At 34.0% G+C, this 22,745-nt stretch overlaps 2 protein-coding genes across 2 annotated transcripts; one reads left to right on the forward strand and one right to left on the reverse strand.

Moving 5' to 3' along the window:
• Window positions 1-1,344: 1,344 nt before the first annotated feature.
• On the forward strand, window positions 1,345-7,392 carry LOC108907486 (RNA-binding protein 5). Its single transcript, XM_018711199.1, has 11 exons — window positions 1,345-1,867; window positions 3,096-3,381; window positions 3,456-3,579; window positions 3,635-3,704; window positions 3,814-3,887; window positions 4,328-4,447; window positions 4,502-4,616; window positions 4,672-4,908; window positions 4,966-5,343; window positions 5,401-6,347; window positions 6,547-7,392. Exons 1-11 carry the CDS (start codon window positions 1,699-1,701, stop codon window positions 6,688-6,690), a joined length of 2,664 nt encoding a protein of 887 aa, XP_018566715.1. The 5' UTR covers window positions 1,345-1,698; the 3' UTR covers window positions 6,691-7,392.
• Window positions 7,393-8,481: 1,089 nt separating this feature from the next.
• On the reverse strand, window positions 8,482-13,564 carry LOC108907337 (cytosolic carboxypeptidase 6). The gene is made up of 10 exons (XM_018710980.1): window positions 13,546-13,564; window positions 11,018-11,265; window positions 10,869-10,963; window positions 10,593-10,818; window positions 10,405-10,537; window positions 10,125-10,351; window positions 9,960-10,051; window positions 9,679-9,902; window positions 8,963-9,459; window positions 8,482-8,595 (listed from the first exon to the last, which is right to left on the reverse strand). Exons 1-10 carry the CDS (start codon window positions 13,562-13,564, stop codon window positions 8,482-8,484), a joined length of 1,875 nt encoding a protein of 624 aa, XP_018566496.1.
• Window positions 13,565-22,745: the final 9,181 nt, after the last annotated feature.

The following is a 22,745-nucleotide window of genomic DNA, read 5'->3' on the forward strand; positions in this document are numbered from 1 at the left end:
AGTTTTACGTTTGGTTATCTTTTAAATGCCAATAAAACATTAAAGTGACTGATATAGTTTATAATATTACAATTAAGATAAATTTAATACGTATTGAATAGTGATGCTCTGCTAATTATGCCATTACCGTTACTGATAATTCATTTGTTCAGTTTTAAAATAAAAATACGAAATCCTTAATATTAATAAAGTAACGCTGTGAAAGAATAATGAGCTGATAATCCAGCGAGTATAAAAAAGGTTTGAATAAAGGTCTAGAAATGGCTATTCCAAGTCAATAGAAGCATCGAAAGCAACGCCTGTCGCCCGTCGCCCGCATGACATATCTTTAAAGGTGTTTATAAATAAAGTAACTTCGATTTACTGACGCATGCGCTAGGCAGCGTTGCCAAACCTGCTGTTTTGGTGCCAAATGCAGCGCCTTTAATGGTACTTGGGATTTTGCGTCAATTTTATAGTTTGCCTTACCTGATTAAGTATCTATTTATTTAAAGTAACCAGAACGATTAAAGGGCGTTAGTACAGATAGGTACTCTTTTGTCTGTATCCAAAACTAATTATTTCAAAATAAATCTCCGGAAAAATATACAAAAAGAACTTTGAGGATGTGACAAATTAATAAATATTACTTTCCCTTTAGGATCTACAATTTTTTTTACGTTCAAAATTACAGCGAGTCGTGTTATTATTAATACCGAAATGAAATACGAAAACATTAGCTTGACCTTTAAAATGATCTTGAAAAATTGCTTAAAAAAAAAGTGACACTAAAATTCATTATTTCCGAAGCCGAACAGTGCCCCCAAAAAATCATATGCTAGGTTTTTGTCAGTGGTAAACATATAAAATAGAAGAAAAAATAAGCATAAGTAAGTAAGTAATTTTTTAGAGGACAACGTTTCCATTAAAACCATGTCTGTAATATGTACAAAATTACAGTAATAAGCCGAAATACGAAATTATTAACAGCTACAATAATATTGAAGCTGATTAAATTTTATTGCTAATGTCTTGTCACTGATTTTCACCCTGTACTCATACATAACGCAAAATGTGTTTTTCCAACTAATCTGTGTTGAAATCGTTCGGGTTTGGATCATTATGAAAAAATTATATATCTGGCCACCACTGTTGCTGTTGCTGTTGTATATGTTATTACACTCGTTATTCCTGCTGCTGTTGGTGTTGTTGTCACTGTTGTTGTTGTAGCTGTTACCGTTGTTGTTGCTGTTGTTATCAATAGAACTACTACAACTAGCACTGCAACTGCTACTACCCCTACTACGGCAACAACAACGCTGGCAACACTGACGGTATGGACACCACTGACTGAACAGAACAAGCAACTGCGCTTGAAAACCGGAACTAGCGATCGAAGATACTGCTAGTGAAGTTCATTTTACGTTGTATTTGTGTGTATTCTTTGAAACGCTTTTATCAAACGAATATGTACGTATCATTTTGTTTACTAATTTGTTGTGATAAATATATCAGGCATTTGAAAATACACTGAAAAAAAAATGTGACTGTGATTCGGTTGTGTCTGATTCGCCATTTTACAGTGACTAATTTTAAATTTGTCAGTACATTTGGACAAACAACTAACAAAGTATATATGCAGATTGCACATCCTTACCCGTTATAGCATATTCTAAAAACTGTACAATAAATGTATATATTGTATATACTAAAGTAAATATGGAAAGATCGCGAGACTACTCTCCACGAGGAAGAACTATGAGTATATCTCCGGAAATTTATAGAAGAGATTCTCCAGATTACAGACACAGAAGTAGATCTTGTTCTAGGTCGCCAAATTACAGAAGACATAATGGTTACCGATCTCCTACCTACCATAAAAAATCATGTAAGTACTCGTGATACCTTTTAAAATCCCCTTTTTTGTATAACAAATCATTTTCCGAAAAGTATGTTAAATTTGGATGACGCATTCAAAATTTATTAGCAAATTTTGTACTACGTTGTACATGAGGATCAACACGAACATAATTTTGATCTTATTCTTGCACATACATTTTATCTTATTCTTGCACATACATTTTATCTGAGTATAAACAGGGAGAATCCAATATGGCGAACACAATTTTTTTTTTTGTATTTCGTTAGTAAAATTAGTATCATGTTCCTCAAAGATTTACCTGTATTAATTTAAAAGAATATACTTATGAATATAAAGAATTAAAATTGACGTCAAATCGTAATGAGACTTGATTTCAGAAATATAATTCATATTGTATGTACTGAACTGCGTGCACACGCGCCTTTACTTCAAAATGGCAGCCATGGGAACCGGAAACAGAAAATTAAAATATATCGTCGTCTACACGTAAAAGTCCGTTTAAAACCTGTAATTTATAAGATGAATTTAATTACAAATTAACGATATCGCATAATTACAAAATTTGGTAGAGATATTCAATTAATCTAATAGGTACCTATTTTTTTTTTACTTTTGTACATAACAATCATTATTGTTACAATGGGTGATGTAATATTTCGAAATATACCATGTTTATCTTTATTAAACACCAGGTATCTATAGTATACAAATACATTTCTGTAACACCTATTATAAAACTGTTTTTGGATGATTTCTATTTAAGTTTAATGTTAATAACTTTTTATAATATATACCTATTCTGATTAGTCGGTGTTTAGAAAAATAAAATCTATAAAATAACAATAGGGAGCAATAACCTTACGCCATCTTGTTCTTTGAACAAGCATAAATACGGGCAGATTTTTAAATTTTAGTTGTAATTTGTTTCCATGAAAATTCTGAATATGACTAAGTACAAAAGTATAATGCTAGAATTAAAAAAAATGGAATTTGTAGCGACACCTATAAAAACTTTTCTCGTTAAGACACGTCTAAAATTGCAGTCTATAGCTATGGATAATCATCATTCCAAAAAATAGTCTCATTGCTGTGTCTCCTATAGGTAGACTTTTATGTATCTAATTACAATTAGAAGCACAGACTTGATATAATTTTTAATAAATCCTAATACCCAAATCAAATTAATAAACCCTAAAAGAACTATGTTAGTAAACCAAGACAAAAATGATTTCAGATCATCATGAATACATTGAAGCTCGTAGGGAAAGTGATTACGACAGCGATAGGGAATATCGGCGAGACAGGGAACATTCGTGGGAGGTGGAACGTGAGAGAAAAAGTAGGTCCCGTAGTAGAGATAGGGATCGAAGTAGTAGATACTACAGAAACAGGGACCGAGACCGTGAACACCACAGGGCGAGGAGAAGATCGAGAAGTGGCTCACGCTGGGAAAGGAAATCGGAAGATAGAAAAGTTCGGGACAGAGACAGATACCGCGACGATGATAGGGACAGTGATAGGTATAGGTTATATCGGAATGGCTCTAAAGTATCATTAGACAATGTGTACTTAATACGTATTATAATTTTGACAGTGAGAGAAGCCCTAACGGAGCCGTCATAGGAGCTAGTGGGTCCGAAATTATTGGGTATAAAAGTCAGCCACCAAACAACACGATCATGATCAGGGGTCTAGCTCAGCATATAACCGAGAACGATGTAAGTTCAATTTATTAGTGAAATTGCAAACTCGTATAACTCATTTGTATTTTAGATAAGGCAGGACATTATTCAATGCGGTTTGATGCCAAAGGACATTCGGTTGATCAGGAAAAAAGATACAGGTAATTTGACGGGTTTACTGTTAGTTTAAGGTTGTCTTTAGGCCGTTTTTTGTGAATATTTCTCCTCATAAGGACGGGTAATGCCATTGGTATCTATTGTGCTGTTTAGGTGCTTCCCGCGGTTTCGCCTTTGTCGAGTTTGCCACACTGGGTGAGGCCATACGATGGATGGACATAAAACAGGTATCTTAGTTTAAAGAAGAAATGTTAATACAAACTTTATCGTACTCTTGACGAAATTCGATAAGTATGACTTTTTTATTAATAGACGTAGGGCTGCTCTTCTTCGAATATAGGCCGGGCACAGTTTTTCAGTAACGGAATTCTTCATAATTTCTTTTTTATTACTGCACGATTACTTAAAAATATCGTACATTATCATCAAGGGAAGTTATGAAAAGTTTTTTTACTGTTAAATGATGCTCCGGTTTTTTTTAAACCTATACGTACTAGGTGCTTAAATTTTTATTAGGGTGGCCTTGTTTGACTAAAATTCAAAAAAGTAACCAGCCAATCAAATAAAGATTTCATTTCGCACTTCTAGGCAACGGCGAAAAGGTCTCTTTAATAAGAGGGGTAGTTGTACTCGGCAGCCGAGTTCTGACTGATTTTTGTTATTTCAGGGAGTTTTGATGCTTCAAGACCAATATCGCGCGATCATGCAATATAGTATACCGAAGGACGTAAATGCTTCTGAGAAACCACCAACGCATAAAGCGTCGGCCGACTGGTTCTGTATAAAAGTAAGCTAATACATATTTAAGGACAACACCTTTATTATATCTCAATTATTTCAGTGTGGAGCACAGAACTTTAAAAGGAGAGATAACTGCTTCAAATGCCACGCGTCGAGAATGGAGAGCGAAGAAGGTGGAAGTGGTAGTGACGAAATTTGTACCTATGCCACCAAAAGTAAATGTCACTTCAATATTTTAGGTTTGCAAACAATAATAACTTATTCTTTCAGCAATTATGATGAGAAATTTGGATGCGCTAACAACAGAGGACTCCGTTATGGCAGTTTTAAACAACATAATACCTGATTTGGTAAAATCAATATCGGCGGTGTGTATTGGTCGAGATCCGTTAACTTCGACATCGAGAGGAATATGTTACCTGGGTACCGAAAGTACAATCGATGCCTTAGCTATATACGGAGCACTCAACAGTTCAAAAACACCTCTTATGATAGATGGTAAAACAGGTATGTGTATATTTTAGCTTATTTCAAAATAGTTCAACACTATCCGTACATTTTTAGTGATATTATCGTACTGCAAGTATAATATGGGCGACACGAAGAAAGCATATTCTCAAGCCGACCACGCAGCATTTCCAAACGCATCCGTACCCAGTACTTACGCCATGACTGACGTAGATAGTTTAGCAGAGTACGCTGCAAGAAGATACGCTAAAACTCCACAAGAATACATGCACTACATTGAATATTACAGAGCATTTTTCACTCAACAGATCAGTGCTGGAAATTCTATTACACTGCACCAAGAAAATCAAATGGATGCAGCCAATGCAGCTGCGGCTGTTGCACAATCAGCCATTCAACAAATGAACGCCAATAAATCGTTTTACGACAACACCCATCTAGTTGTTCCCACGGGCACCGATGGAAAAAAATATCGTAAGTAACGCTTTCCCAGAAATAAAAAAAATATTTAATATATTTTTATTGTTCCAGCTGTGCCCGATGTATCTAAATACGTGTACGATAAAACCACAGGCTATCAATACGATCAAACTACCGGGTTGTATTACGACCCGAATTCAAATTATTACTGGAACAATGTTATACAAAAATACTTATATTGGGATCACGAGAAATCAACCTACATGCTTGCCCCAACCTACACCGAAAACATGAATAGTCAACAGCAAGCTCCCAGCGGATCCGCGACAACTCAAGAACCCGAGAAACAAAAACAGAGAACGGAGAAGCAAGACAAAGTCAAAGTAGCGAAGAAAATTGCCAAAGACATGGAACGGTGGGCTAAGACTCTCAATCAAAAGAAAGAAACGTCCAACATAAAAGCAATGACGGATAACAACACCACTTCAAGTAGCGCCTCTGCCGATATAGGCTTTTCGGTGTTGGAAAAGAAAAGCGTGGCTCTTGCATCAACTCCGTTCTTCAAGCAAGAGCTGGTTGAGGAACCTCCAACGCCTTCATCGGCACCCTTGGTAGCCGCGTACGGAGGTGAAAGCGAATCCTCGGGAGACGAGGATAACGTAGAGGAACTGTTAGATTACGCTAAACTGATCTGTAACCTCTGTAAGCGCCAACTGGGATCTGCCGAGGCCTTAACCAAACACGCCAAACTTTCCACGCTGCACAAACAAAACTTGGAAGCCCGAAAGAAGAAAAAGAGCGATGTTAAAGAAAAAATAGTTTATCGTGACAGGGCCAAGGAAAGACGCATGAAATACGGCGATCCCGAAGAACCACAACCTAGTAAACTTAAAGAAAAGTATTTAAAATCGAGAGAAATGGAAATGCCGATGGCAACTTCGTCAGTTTCTGAACCTATCGGATCGGAAAATGTTGGCAATAGACTTCTGCAGAAAATGGGCTGGACTGAGGGACAAGGCTTGGGAAAGCAGAATCAAGGCAGGACAACTATTATACAGGTTAGTAAAAATTCTAGTTTATGTAATGTAATAAGTTTAATAATAATAAATTCAGGACAAAAATGATATACAAGCCTGTCAAATTGTAGAAAACTGTAAACGCTACAAGTTTTATGATTGTTTTACTACTAGTTTTGGGATCATAGTAATGAACTCGCACTTATTGATTTTGAACTTAAAATTATTTCTGTTTTGCCAGGCTGAGCAACATAGTAGTACTGTAGGACTTGGAAACAAACTGCCGGGTTATACCGCGTTAGCTGGAGAATCATACAAAGACTGTGTTAAGAAAATGATGTACGCACGCTATCAAGAATTAACCGAAAAAGAGAACAGTAACTAAAATTCAAGTGTGAACGTTATATTTTCGTCATCAAATGAGAATAAATTTTATGTTTTTTTATTAAGTGAAATGAATAATAGTGCGTGCCAATGTATGTTTGGTTATTTTATTTAACTGAGTGTGTCTAATAACATTTATTGTACATTAAGTGTAATATAATCGCATTAAGTTTTGTATATATTAATATTTTTGTTTTTACACTTGAATAATTTTACTTCTACTGTGCCTCTGAATTGTAAATTAACAAAATATAAAGAATATAAGATACCTTGAAAGAAAGCAGCAAATTTGAAATATTACTGTGATAGTTTCTTTTGAAAATCGAACTTTTCTGCAAAACTGGCCTTTGAAGTTAAAATTAGTCGAGCTGTACATATTCTGATGTAGATATTACGAGAATAAGAATTTTTCTTTTTATCTTATAATGAATCATATTCAAATTCCATTCAGTATATAAAGCTTATTATGTATAAGATTTTTTTACACATTCGAGATTATTAAGTACATTGTATTTATTTACTTTAGATATTAAATAATGTATAAAGTTAAATTCCTGTAATCGATCAGAAGAAAACTCGGTGTGGAAGTTTGTAGAGCTTAAAATTTTTATTTCTGTCTAAAACTTCACATACAAAATTTTGAGAACTGTATTCACTAAAGTAAATAATTACTGCCTTGAGTAATAAAGTTAATTTAGAATAACTCCGTATTTTATTTATAAACAAGCCTAATGCATCTTGAATTGACCCTTTCGCTGTAGCAAGTCGATATATTCGCATAATAAAAGCATGCCCGCAGCACGGATGTCTGATATTTAAGGAAAAAAAATACAATAAGTCGTCGTTCATTGCGGAAAGGGCCATATCCAGGACAACTTGTACTTACTGTGGGAAGCGTAGCTTGCCAATTTCAACACGGCACAAACATATGAAAACCGGCCCCACAGTGAAAGGGTTAATCAGCTGTGAAAGCAGTCTGTTTATATTGAAAAATTTTGAGGAAAGGGTACTTTTGAAGAAAGCCTAATGCTGATGAATAGTGAAAAGTAGTTCAATAACATCTATAACTTCTATCTGTACACACTTCAAAACCAATTAAAACATTTTGCTGATGTAAGTACCGAACAGGTTCGAGAGAAAAATGAAACGAGTTTACAGAGCAGGGGTTCGGTACAATAAATCATACCTGTACAATTTGTAAAATACTCTGGCAAAAATAGAAAGAACAAATTTAAATAATGATTTTAAACTTACTGTAAAGGTGGAAGTGTCGTGATCAGGTGAGCTGAAGGTTGCTTCAGTCACACAGGTTAGAAAACACAACACAATGAACTACCAAAATTTTACACGATCACGCGTCGACAAAACTATTAAAATTTGTAGTTGATTTGTGTATTACAGTTTGAAAATAACTACCTAGCTTAATTGTAACGTGTTGTGCATTTTCTGTGACAGATATGTTAAGAGAAACCGAAAGTTTAGGAGACACAAGATTAAAACACTACCTATACGTGATCTAATGTTAAGTGAAGTCATTTTGAAAAATGCATCAACTAAGAACAACAGAAAGGTATAATATTTTCTTAAAATGTTTATTTAACCGGTTCAGTGTCCCTTCGAGCACAATTTATTAGAAGCAAATGATCCGCGGAAACTAGTTTACATGGCACCCTACACAAAAATTGCACTGTATTAGTCACTACGAAATTATAAAACTACACACACTTTCGTTAATCAAAACAAACTTTAAATTAGGTAAGTTTTATTTGATATAAAATCTAGCACCCTCTAATTAAAGTACTAGCACCGCGTTGGCGCCTTTCGCGAACTCTAGATCCAGGCTAGCAACTAGCAACTGTTCCAACCAATCAGAGCGGTGCACTCCAAGTTGCAGTTCTGAGAAAATCTAGGCGTATTCATTTGTCTGAATTTAAATAATATAAACTAATTTACGAATATATGTATTAAAATATATTTAAAAATATTTTAATATTTATTTTTTACTTAACAAATTTTTGTGAGACCAAATAATCATATTATTTCGAAATTTGATGGAAATTGCATAAATTGTTATAAATATAAGCAGTATGTATTAAAGTTATTTAGATTTGTGGGTTATTTTTTCTTTCATTTAAGAGAATAAATTACTTAATTAAAACTAAAAGTATATTATATAAATAGAGGTATAAAATTTAGTATATTTCAAGTTCACAAACAACTTTAAGCATTGTAAGCAATTATTACACTATAAAATTTTAATATTTTTATTTAACTTTTTTAATTTTGACTTTATTTAATTTGGTGACCCTTTCAATGTCATCTCTAGAAATAATATTGAAATCGATAATAGACAAACTAGGCTCCGGCAAAACAACGTATGTTGTTGGAGGAGGAGATCCACTTTTAGTAAATTTCTGGCTATAGTCTCTCCCACTTCTTGCACCTCCAATGTTCCTCCTTGAATGCAAATGTTCACTAAACCTCTCTAAAGTTCTTTGAGGGCTCGAATTTCTGTAACTATAAGAAAAATCCTCAAGAGAAGTTTCACTGTCGTAGTTAATATTTAAATTTGTAAAATGCAACTGGGCTTGTGTCCTGCTTGTAAGGGGTCTTGGCTTGCAGCGATTTTTATTTCTTCTCCTCACTTGATTCGCTCTCGAGCGGTGGTGCTTCTTGTTTGAAATTTCTGATGCTATCTGCATTGGTATAGCACCAGTGTTGTGGTAATATTCCAGAAACGTTCTTATTAAGTTTCGTCCACATCTCATATCTAATCAATTAAGAAAAAGTCTTACTAGTGTTTCTGTAAAGCAAATTCAAATAAAATACATAAATAATTTAACTACGCTTGCGTTTTCTGTTCAATTTTTTTTGCTCACTAGTAATTTTTGTGCTAAAATAGGTCTCCTATTGTTTTTAATTCGCACAGTGATCAAACTTAATTTGCGTTTAGATATGCAGTAATGGCTAATTAATTATGAAAGGATACAACTTTCTTCATTGTACGGAACAGTAACTTCGGAGCCTTTAATTTTGTATCCAAAAATAGACACTTCAAAGGTGTAACAATTGACTTTGTCGCTCAACAACGAGCAGAGGTATCTTCTAGCCGTTCCTATTTTATTGTTGTCTGAATTAAACATTGTGTTTTCTGCAACGTAGTCATCCGACGTTGTGGCCAACAGTTTCGGAAATAAAATATGTCTTTCGTATCTAAAAATAAAGTACTATTTTTGGATTTACGTCGATAAAAAAATAAACACGTCGAACCTATAAACATCTTCATAAGTATTTCCATACACGAAACATCCTTTTAAACTTGAGTGGGCGTGGATGTCTATCACGAAATCTAACTGGAACTCCTAAAAGTGTAACAAGATGTCAACATACGGGGGAGGTTGGAAATGTAACGCTTTGTTTTCTTAATTGCCGTACCTTGTTTTTATCTAGTACTAACAACATATCTATCACAGCTTTAATGGTTGGGTGGCACCATGGATTCGCTATATGCCAAGAACGGTTCAAGTCAGTGCCCATCACAGTGCTTCTGTAATTCCCTAGGAAAACTCCGTCGGGATTCAGCATAGGAATTATTTTAAATATGACGTTTTCTCGTAGCAGCGTCGCTATGGAATTTGAACTTATTAACAGTTCCAAGAGCCCTAAAATAGAAATACCGTTACAGTGACTGTTTTTTCATTGCTTAAAGGCTTACCTTGACATACAAAACTAGCTGGGGATTCTCCTGGATGAACTCTAGCCATTATAGCAACTACCCTTCTTTTCGTTTTTGGTTGTTGTGATCTGTCCAAGGATCCTATAGTTATCAAGTCTAGCCTCCTTTTTTGCTAAAATAAATAATTTTTAATGACGAATGCTTTGTTGGGACATATTTTTAAGTACCACACTGTTCTCTAGTAATTCTCTTTTGAAATTGTCACTTAAGTAAGTAGCCTTTTTCTCCAGAACATTCAGAAACGTCTGTAATCTTGTATAGCTATAAGGAGGAGCTAAGCAAAACTGAAAAACATCGTCTTCCTTGTCGAATCCAAATGAGAAGCTTAGGATGTAATGGCCCTGATGCACAACAGATTTGTGGTAAAAAACGTACTTTTTAGGTATTCTTTGCCTGAAATTTTTAATTATAACAACTGTGTTTCATTTAAATCGTAAAACTACCATTTCGGTCTACTCGAAGACTTCACCAAAGGCGTCAAACTTTCCATAAATAAATTTCTCTCTTTGCTGATATTGACTATATTAAAAATAACCCTCTAAAAATTAAATATTGCATAAAATTATTAATTATTTTAATGAATATCATGTACTTGGTCCTGTTTAACGTTATCCACCGTGAAATTAAACCAGAAACGTAACTTCGGGGAACAAGTATCGGGCCTTATAAACAAATCATACTCGTACTCATTTACCAGATCAACTCTGCCTAAGTTCCCTGTTTCGAAGGAAGCATCGAAACACAAATGTCCACGCTTCGCTTTTCCACTGTGTCCGGGGGGTCGCATAATCAGCCGATTCACGTTTCCCATACCCCCTTCTCCGTCACTGTCGTCAGAATCTGAAAATTGAAGTTTAAGACTACTCGTTATACCAGGACCGGCTCGGGCCCCTAGGCTGCATGTTTTAATATCCGAAAATTGTAATATTTACCGAAATAAATTTCGAAAGTCTGTTGAAATTATCTTTAAAACAGTCTCTGCGGTATATTTCGCGTATACTCACTCATATCCGTAGTTAAATAGCTGGATCATTCGTCAGTTGTTCAAAACCGGTACAAGCCTGGTGGTTCGGCTGACGAATGATCCTCGCACTTCACTAGATATTGCAAGTAAAATTCAATGCTGGTCAGGACATTAACCCGCAGAGTAGTTGTATCCCGCAATATCATCAGTTGAGAATAAATTATTGGCAGCATTTTACCTTCTCTTCTTTGGTATATGTTGGTGTGCTCTAAGGGATCGTAATACTGATCCATTATCGATTTCGAGGGAGACCGCCATTAAAAATAGCTGTGCATCATTTGGAATAATTTGATTAACGTGAACTAGACGGAACACGGGTTCGGTGTAAAGTTACATTGCAACTGACCCAAAGAAGTATGTTTGAAGGCTCGCAAAACGTTCCGCGTGAAATGTTATCAGAAATAGAATCAGATAAACACGGAATCCCAAGCTTTTAAACATTGCATGGAACTGAAATAATTAAACTTTGCGGAAAGGTGTTGTTTTCCGAACAGATCCATTTACTGGTATCCACACAATCACATTTCGAACAGAAATTACCTCAGGGTGCGATTACACCACATCATACTTGAAGATTACGATGAAAATTGGTAGAAACGTAGTTAAGAGTTTATGGGGCACCAAATCGTGACAAATTCCGTGTCTCAGATTTATCTTAGCAATTTATCATATTGTTTTAATTAAATCTAATTATGGAATTAATATTGATTTTCGTTTGTTTTGTACTTATAATTATAAATTTTATTTTTAACTTGGCGCTAATTATTCAACCATTCGTTTCATATTGATGAATTAAAATTAAATCGGGATGTGTAAATATGAGACGAGAAACAGATTGTGTGGTGGGAACTGAGCATTGCCGATCAATAAATACTCTACTGTACATGTAGGAAGCAGAATGTGTATTTATACATGCATGTTACTTGAAATACCTGCAGATTACCAAAACGATAACGTAAGTTTTGCTGATAGAGTTCAATACTGAAAACGCTTTAACGTTTTAAGACAACAAAAAATATTTATTCAGTATATCAAATTGTTGGAATAAAAACACGCATTTTTTTTTTTTGAGAAAATTCGTTTCTGGAAATAGCACGGCTTTTCGAGGATATTGGTATGTTTTGGAGAATTATCTTGATAAGTTTTTGGAAACCAATTTATTAGGAGACATTCAGAATATATTATACGCTTTCCAATGCGTTTAGATTCATAGAAAGAGAGTTTTAACTATATTAAACCAGATCAGATCAATATATTGAATCAGTTTTGATAGATTTAAATATACAGGGCGGATGCGAAATATTAAACCATTACCATATCAAGCATATTAAAAATAACAATATTTCGGTGTTTACACTGCGAAGAATAATGCGGTTGTTTTATGAAAAATAGTATCTTTCATAACTCCAAAATTAATGAAAATAATTCTATTTAAAAACAATCAATGGTGCGAATCTCTATATTTTTCAGTTTTCTAAGATTAGGTACCAAATATTTGCCAAAGAAAACAGAAAACTTATTTAAAAAAGCATAGAGAGCGTTATTCGTGATGTGGGAGATGTACAGGGTGTTAATTAAGTACGTCGTTATATGTTATGGGTCCCTAAATCAATAGTTTTCAGGATAGAGGATGAAAAAAAAATCAGTTTGACGCAGAGAATGAGAGAACTTAGGCTTATCTATTTATAATTAACACTGTATAAAGCAATACTGACAAAATGCTTGAAAGGTCGAGTTATTTATTTTTGGTTTACGTGAAACATAATCATTGCAAAATTTGAATATAATAAAAAGATGACAAAACAGAAAAAATACACGAGTATGTATATATAAAAATTTCTATAAACTTTTGTGTAATTTATTACATTTTCGCATAATGTGGTGGTAGTTTTTCATTTAAAATTTGTATTATGTCTATTATAAGGAAGAGACGCGGTGATATGACAAATTAAATAAACTTATAAACGCGGATTGCTCTATTTTAAGCACTTGCGAAGTTTTGGGCGAACACAAAAACCGGGCAATTATAAACCGAGCTATAGAGCTGGGAAATACGTTTAATTATGAAAGAGGCAGGTTGATGTGGTTATACATACCTTCCCCGAAATCCCCCATGATTTAACACAAAGGCTTAGCTGTCAGACAAGACACTTTAATTCCATCATTAAACACGCAACGTTGGAGATTTAGAACAAAGCAATATTCGATCCAAATCGGGAAAGTTTTGAAGGTTACTGGATGGCCGTCTCCAACCACCAAACGCTGACAAACTGACTGGGTTTCTTATCAATGTTGACATTTTTTCACCTCGTGTTTGATCGATATTAACCCCATCGCATTCAAGACCAACTTATTTGTCCCGATTATGACAGCAAATTGTCACGAACGCGAAATATGGGCAGTCCTCCGGACTTTGCGATTCCGAGCTGCAGGCTGTACAAGGTGGATCGTGACACAATTCTGGGTGATTATGACCAGCATAACGCAGAACGACAATAGCGTAACATTAGTTAACCGATTTTCCATAAAAAGACAACCGACATTTAAGGCGACGGACGTAGGGAATGACTTGGAACTTATTAATTCGATTATACTGTAAACTCGCAAAATTATCGTGCGGTAATATGTAGCTTTACAGCGTAAGTAATTAATTCATATATTTTTAGAATTATTAATCCATAAAGGGCAAGACACTCCCTTAGATATTATGAGACTGTCTTTTACACACCTTTCAACCACTGAATCCTTACTGACCCCATTCGTTATAGATGTTTATGGTCGATAAAAAGCATCGTTTGTTTTCAAATTTTTGACATACATAAATTTAAAAAAAGGGTCACATCTCTAAAGTAGTTTCCTTCACAAAACCCTAGAACTAACAATATACAGTGTGTCCAAGGCAATATGCCGGTTAGAAAGTTTTAAAATTCCGGGTAGTTACGGAGATATCCGGAAAAACCCGAAATTTTGCAAAATCGTTTTATTTTTTTTCTGGCTTTATTTGAAAACGATTTTTAAAATATTGCATATTTATATTTTTCGCTCTATCCAATGGCGGTAACTTTTTTGCAATCCGACGTTCCGTCTTCGAGGGGTCATCATCAGGTTAATTTTTTTAAATACGTCGCTGCTGTTTTTATGACAAAAATTAGTCATTTTTAATTCTGAATTAGATGATATTACTATTGCAATCGCTTAAAAAGGTGTTTAGTTTGTTTTAGCTATCATTTAAAATTTCTCCTGAGTACGGCTCTGAACGCTTTCAAAATATCTATTGGAGGAAGTCATAACAGTATAAAAGTCAATACAGCACAAATTATCCAACAATTTTTTTTACTACTATTAGCAATACTAATTAGAAATAATAAAACATTTCATAAATTCGTATTATTTTTTTATTGGGTACAAATTTTTTAAGTTACTGATTTTACCTCGAAGACGAAACGTCGGATTGCAAAAATGTTGACGCCATTGGATAGAGCGAAAAAAGTGGCAATTTATTTTAAAATTCGTTTTCAAATAAAGCCAGAAAAAAATAAAGCGATTTTGCAAAATTTCGTTTTTTCCGGATATCTCCGGAACTACCCGGAATTTTAAAACTTTCTAAACGGCAAATTGTTAGGTATAAAAAAACAACTTTTTTCTCATTTCAGCCACCCCGTATCTCTTACCGTTTCCTAGATCCTAATACTATCCTATCCTTATCTTGGACACACAGTATATTAGTTTGATTTATTAAAGTACAATAAAAAATTAGTTTTTTCAAGTTTGAATTGAAAATGCATTAGTAATGATCTAATAAAACAATTAATTAGCCCAAAACTATAACAAATACAAAAATTTTACAAGAACAAATTTTTAACAAACCTTTCATCTGTAAAACAAAAAAAATATATAAGCTTTAACATGACTCCCGACAAAATTATGAGATATTATTTCAAGGGAGGGAGTATTTTTCAGTTCTGTTAATCCAATTACTTCATTTAATCTATCATTAAATGATATCTATAAGGAAGTATAAGTATTATACAATTTTTTCCTCCAACTTTGAAGCCGTCTAGCGGCTAAACGAAACAATTTAGGACAGAAGTAAGTTTAGTTAAACATTGGGACACCCTACATATCCATTACCATTATTCATATATAATTTCTACAGTCTAGATCAACGACTACCTCGTAAAAGCAAAAAAGCTCGTCAAATTACAGGATAATTTAAAAATTAACGCAGCAAGATGAAAAAAAATTGATGCCTGTGAAGCCACGTGCGTAATGAACGGAGATACAATAAACGAGGAAAAAGGAGATTATATTTGCTACCTAAGATGAATGGCCAATTAAGCGTGTATGCATATGCCTATGACGTCGATGCCTGCCCAGGCCTACTAGCTGACGTTACACTCGCTGGAGAGGGGTGAGGGAGGGTTAACTCCTGTTATAGAGGTCCTGGCAGCGTGAGGATAACCTGGCCAGGCTCTGGACACTGAAGCTTCAAATGTATACGTTCGCCAGAATATATTAATTTCATATATCTTTATTTTATATTCTTGGAGTAGACTGATATTTAAGGAGAAAGGCTCTTTTAGATTTAATTTAATCATTTGGAATTTGCTCAAAGACTTTTAAGACAAAGATGGTAATTTACTCAGTTGTTTTATTTAAGGTTTACAGAATAACAGTAACTTTGTGATAAGACACGTAATTTCGAACGAAATGGCTCGACATAAATTTTTAAATCTATCTTTCTTCTTTACAATACAACTGACACTTTATTTAATTAAAATGAAATAGACGTAAAGACCTAGGTGGGGATTGTATTTACTTGCCTTATTTTTAATTTTTATGTGACAAACTAATCGTATAAGTTTACGTTCAAATTCCATATAAACCAACATTTTCAATAGTCTTTTTAAGTATCAAATCGTTACATTTTGGCAATATAAATACCTACTAACAAAACCTATATTGACATTCTAGTTTCTGATAATCTATCATTGTTATTTATAACGTCAATGATGTTTAAAATTTGTAGTTTTGATTTTAAAACTGTTTTATATATGTACAGGGTGTAAATTTAAGTGGATTTCCTTTTTCAAGGCGTAATAGTACGTGTTTTCCAAGGTGGTAAGTTAAAATTCAATTTTTTTTTAAATATAAATATAGCAGTCGAGTTACAATCATTTTCAACTCATTTCAAGATTTCAATAAATAGTATTTGTTACTATTTTTTATGAAGCACTTTATTTAGTTTGTGAAAATTAATGTCAATGACCCCTGAGATTGACCTAGTTTAGGTGAATTACATAATAGTTCCTCCTGCTTTTTATTTCGGTGTAGTGAGCTACGGTGTGTTTGTGTGTCGTCATTGTTAAATTTATGAAAAAATTGATCAAGAAAATTCAGATTTGGTAACAATGTATGCACTCGCGGATAGTTTAAGGTTACACTAGCTTGTCTAGTGGCGAGGTACACAAAAAAATTTTCACGAGGGAATTTGTAAAAACAAATTTATACCCTGTAAGCTGGATAAATGATTAGATTTATTTTTAAACGCTACACAAGCTTGCAATGTGCTAAATCTGATACGCGGAACACCTTGTACGACTGTACTGTTCAATAAACCCCACATTTAAAACTCCCTAAAGTATAATACGCGAAGCATGACTCAGGAGTTGGCTATGGATCTAATAACGCCGTACATAAACATTGGAAACTGTCTTAAAATAAGTAGATGTATTTTTTCGGATATATTTCTACAGAGGGTTGACAAAATGTGTAAATGGTGACATTTGTCAATTTGTACTAGGCTGATACATAAATCTTGCCGATGTATTGATTGTATGCACGCCGTAAACTATGTACTACGAGACATCATTCATTCATTTTTAATAGATAGTTCAATGGAAAACCGTGCTAGTAGAATGTGTTGAAATGAAAGTATGAAATCCGAAAGTTAAGAAAAACCGTAAGTTTTTGGGACAGTTTCGAATAATCATTTGAACTTTTCCTAAGCGTAGAGAAGTGTGTCTGGCGTGTGAGATGTGGCGTAGCAGGAGTGGGATAGTATGTGGAGCAGGTTCCGGGTTTGGCCGCGTGAAAGTACGGCGGCCGATGTATGAATGGGGGCGGCATCTTTAGCGTCGGTAGCGTCGATCCTGAGGCCGGCAAGGGTGGCAGGCGCGCGCACGATATCGACCCACAGCAGCAACCCCTGGCCGACACCCTTCCTACAAACGCCATGCAACACCATTTAGTTATTGCACTCTCTGAATAACACTTGTGTTACGTTTGGTAGTGTACGTTATGTAATAATATCATTCCTTGCATAATTATACTTATTAATAATAATTCCTACTACTATTGTCTATATTTAATCAATAGTAATAATATATAAATTATTTAATATTTATTAACGGTTTCATAGTTCGGTTCTTTCTTGTACTCTAGGTTGGCTTTATAACCTTGCATCGTTAGAGTTTATTATATTTAATCGTCTTTTAAAAATAAGTGCAATCTTTTAAATATTGTTTCTAATACTCGTCACTCATTCTAGTCATTGTACAATACTCATTTATCAAACAATTCTTCAATCTCGCACTTTTAGTGGATACGTAATAAATACAGTTTTTATCTTTATATCGTTTACTTCATTGGGATTCAACAACTTAAAAAGAAAACGGTAAGTACCCTTTTTCTTTATAGCGTACAACTCCATGCCAATACCCTTTAATTCCTGCAAATCTTAACGCAACCGATACATACGAATCCCTGCAACTGCACGGATAGGAAGGAATAACGGAATCGAAGGCATAGTAAAATAAATAACATACAAAGTAGTGTGTGTAGGTTCTATTAAATATATTGTGGGTGTCGATTTGAGCTCGAGCTTAGTGGCTGGATTCGCGGAGTAGTGCGGGGTTGAAACAGCGAGAAGGGAGTAGCTCGCGCGGATCAATACTAGAGCCAGAGCCAGGCCTGGTCAAAGCTGAACTCGATTACCATTTTCACAACTTTGATACACCGATTCGCCCACATTATCAAAAAAACACATCTGGATCAATGATCGCGCTACCCTTCGTTCCTTCCCATTCATTTTGACGTTTCGACGACGCTTCTCCTTCCAAGTAGAAGTTTACGATTACATAATTGCTAAAAATATTACCTTTCCGTTTTAGTTCTATTTTTAAAACTGCGCTCTTTATTTCAACACGGATATTTAATAAAAACAACATGGCAGATCGAGAACACGCTTAATAAGGTGATGTTTTGTTCTTTTCACACAATCTTTGTGGTTTTGGTATAATGATTTATTTTTGCAATTTCGATTAACTTCCGAAGTTCTCTCAGTGTAGATTTGTTGCTTCTCAACCGTGTAGTCTGGTCAAAACTGACTCGCCTACATTAAAACTTGCAAGATCAATGATACCGCCTACTCTTTGCATTCATTATTTAACGTTTGAAATTCCACAATTTCTCCTTTTTCGCCGACTTATCTCATTATTCACGTGTTCTTTTTACTGGTTTGATTTATTTTCTATTTCTGCAATATTTAAACACCGCGGTTAGTGAATGACACTTGATACGCAATTTTAAATCGGTTCACGAGAGGGGCTGGTTCATTAAAATTTACTGCTAATTCTGTAGTGCTGGAGATTTAGTCAATCTCCCCCTTTTGATGGTTGCTAGGTAACCGTTTCAGTAAATTCTTCCTCCCTAATATCCCAACCCTACCATTGTTTATTATTAACAAGTCACTTTAAAACTTGTGCTCTGTCACAAGTTCATTTACTTTTATTATTTCAGATTTTTAACGCATATAAAAATAAGTAAATTAAAGATCTTTTTCTATGATGGGTTTCTAAATGTAACGAATCATTTTTAGGGCATATTTGGTAAACCCATTAACTGAAAAAACGTCAAGTTGAAAGTTATATTTTTGTCCGTATTAAATAACATTTAGTTTTTGTACTTTTACTTCATTTTAAAAGGGATTAGGCTAGTTCTAAAAATTGCCACCAATATATATATAGCTTGAAAAGCTTTAAATCTCAGATTGGTTTGTTTCTACAATATCGTTAATTATTAATTAATAGCTTGACTCTGAATCGAACTAGCTTGATTAGCTTTATAAAGTGTAAAAAGTTGAGGATAGAAAAATAGCTATCATATGATTTTGTTTTCTCTCTGCTTTTAACTTTTTGAATCGTTAAATTACATTTTCTTTGCAGATTTTCAAATTTGAATAAAGTCTTGGCTGACAGGTGCCAAATCAGGTAAGTGTGTAATAATAAGAATTCGTATTTCTATGTCGTAGCACATTTTTAATATGTCACAGTTTGTTACAAAGCAGATGTAATTACAAAAATAATTAGTATCACTATGATGTGGAATTTAATTTTTTTTAATTTTACTTGAAAAATTAATAAAAGATGCAAAAGTGACAATTTCAATTTTTCAAATCGCAATGAAGGAAAAATCGCAGCGGTTTGAACTTTTGAGGGTTTCTTTGGGGTACTTTTAAGTTAAAAAAAACAAAAATATACTTAGTCCATTAATTGTTTGTAAAGTTATCTCAAATTTAGCGAAAATCCTCAAATACACAATTTTTTGCCCTTTTTTAATCAAGTTTTTAAAAAAACAACGATGAGAACGTCTTATAGAGGATACTTTGTAGTTTTCAAAACACCTGCTTAGATTTTCTGTACGACTATTAGTTACCAAGTTCCTAATTAATTATTATCAAAGCCAAAAAGGTCATTTTTGCTTTAAACAACGAATAAATCGCGAATAATCTTCGTACAAAGCTCGTGAACGACTCAAAATGAATAGAATGAATCGAGCTAAAATAACCGACTAGTGGGACTGCCAAAAAAAATTATTGAAGTCCGTGGACCTTTCGAAAGGGAAGCAAAAATTTGAAAAAAGTTTTTCCGCTGGATTTCCTATGAATGATAAAAAATTTTGACTCTCAAATAGTGACCATTTTTCGCCGAGTTACAGCCTTTTGAGAATCACTTAAAAGTTATTTTATCCTTTAATTTTTGTGAGTAGTTCATTTTCTGTACTTATGTGGTATTTGTGTTTCTCCAGCAAAATCGATCAATAGGGTACTTATGGACCTATTTCTCGTACACGTATACAGTTGACGGCAGAGGTGCAATTTAATTACGGTTAGAAACCATTTCTGCCAATAGGTTATAAATAGATTATCGATCTACGGATGAATCAAATTTATAATTCATAGTTCATACCCATTACTAACGTTCATAGTTTGCTGCACAGTCCATTACATTTTTGTTATTCAGAAAGAGAATATTGCAGCAAACAATTTACTGATTAACAACATCCGTAACCGGAAGCAGGTCAAATGTAATTAATAAACGCATTTCATATGCAGCATTATGACGTTCCTAACACATTTAGATTTCTAGTCTTTTTTCAAGCTAATATTCAAAGATTGAACTGAGGCTTAACACACTTTACTGACAACAAAACTTTTGGGAGCGGCATCTACACCCCATCAGCCAGCACAAACGTTTAAAACACCTTGACCTCTAATCTCGAACGACTTGCCAGTCATATATTCATATCACCAAAGCGGTTTCTGTAGGTCATTCTACGCCTTTAAAAGAATTAAGTACAGTAAAAAATCCATACTTCAGATCAGAATAAATGTAAGTATAAATTGCGTGCAGATTAACTTTATTTAAATATTCATTAAAATGCTACACCTAAATCTAGAAGATAGGATCTAATCTATTTTGTCCCCCCACGTGAATTTTCGCCGGGGCACAACACCTGGTTCATTGTTAGTGTAATGGTCAAATTCTCATCGCAAACCATGTGGGTATCAAGCTAATTAGGTCTGATTAATATTTGTGTATCGCACAAAACAATTTTGATACGCACGAGGTGAAATTCTAATCCCACTTTCTTTTCATCCAATTTATATTTGTCGATCTTCGTATAATTAAATTTAGATACTAATTAAAACCAGAGTAAATATCTGTAGTAATCATTACACAATTCATACAGACGTAACGTCGTCTAAAAGGAAGACGGAAACATGTAGGTCGTGACTGTGAACCGTAAATAAAATTTTGTGTGTATTGTATGAAAACGTGGCTTTGAATATATAATTAACAGCGGAAAAGTTAAGGAAGTTTTAAATAGGGAACTCAATTTTGATCATGTTGATTTTTTGCTAAACTTCTGATTTTATTGTGATTATTTCAATTAGATTTGCCTTCGATTTCCTGGAAAGCAGAAGTTTTGATTATTTAATATACAATTTCCCTATTAAATATACAGGGTGTCCCATAAATAATGGTACGTGGAGCAACAGCGGATTCGATACATTAAAATCATTCTTCTCCGTGTATCTGTATTAATTTCAAATGCCGACATGAAAGAAAACATACTCTTAAATAAAAAACAATAACAGCGAAATAAATAAGAAGAAATAAATAATCAACAATTAATTAAAAAAGTGATCCATTTTCTATAACTATTGGAAATAGTTTCCATTTATTTCGAAACTTTAAAAGTGAATATCTCGAAAAAGTATATTAAAAGGGCCGAGAAGCAAGACGCGTATAATCCGCTGTTGCTCTATTACTTGTGGGACACCCTGTGTATACATTTCAGTTCTATATCTGCCAACTCTTCTAACATAAAAATGTGCAATAATATAAATAATATGTGTCGTATAATTCTAAATATTTAAATTCTACCACTATTTACTGAAAGATAGATCTATTTGTGTCCAATTTACATTTCTGTGAAACTAAACCACAAAATATGTCTGTTAATAAAACATGAAATAGTCAAATCATTCAGCATTGAAATATATTTTTTAAATCTATACATTCAAGTAAACAAGTATTAATTACTATCCTAATTTGTATTTAACGTTACTAGGTATAATGCACAACATAAAAACTAGTTTTTAATTTTATTCGTGTGTATCCTACATCCAAATAAAGCACGTGCGGCATATGGTCATTTCATCCCCTACATTTTAAATGTTCTAAACCTCTAGTATACGTGGTCTCTACATCACGACGAAGCCATATGTATAAGTTATAGTTAGTACGCCAGGACGACGTATGTATGCCTACGTCCTATACCGCAGTGTAGAAGAAGGGTGTGTGCTCTAATGTTGGGTGAGAACAGCTGATAATATACAAAAGCCAAGCTTAGGGTGATTCGCCCCCCCTGCTCTTGGTCTAGCCCACTCCCAGACAGAAGACACAGGGCATTCACCCGAAAATCAGTAATATATATTGCAACTCGGCTA

This window comes from Anoplophora glabripennis, unplaced genomic scaffold (genome assembly GCF_000390285.2).
Source record: "Anoplophora glabripennis isolate ALB-LARVAE unplaced genomic scaffold, Agla_2.0 scaffold5, whole genome shotgun sequence".
Taxonomy (NCBI): Eukaryota; Metazoa; Arthropoda; class Insecta; order Coleoptera; family Cerambycidae; genus Anoplophora; species Anoplophora glabripennis.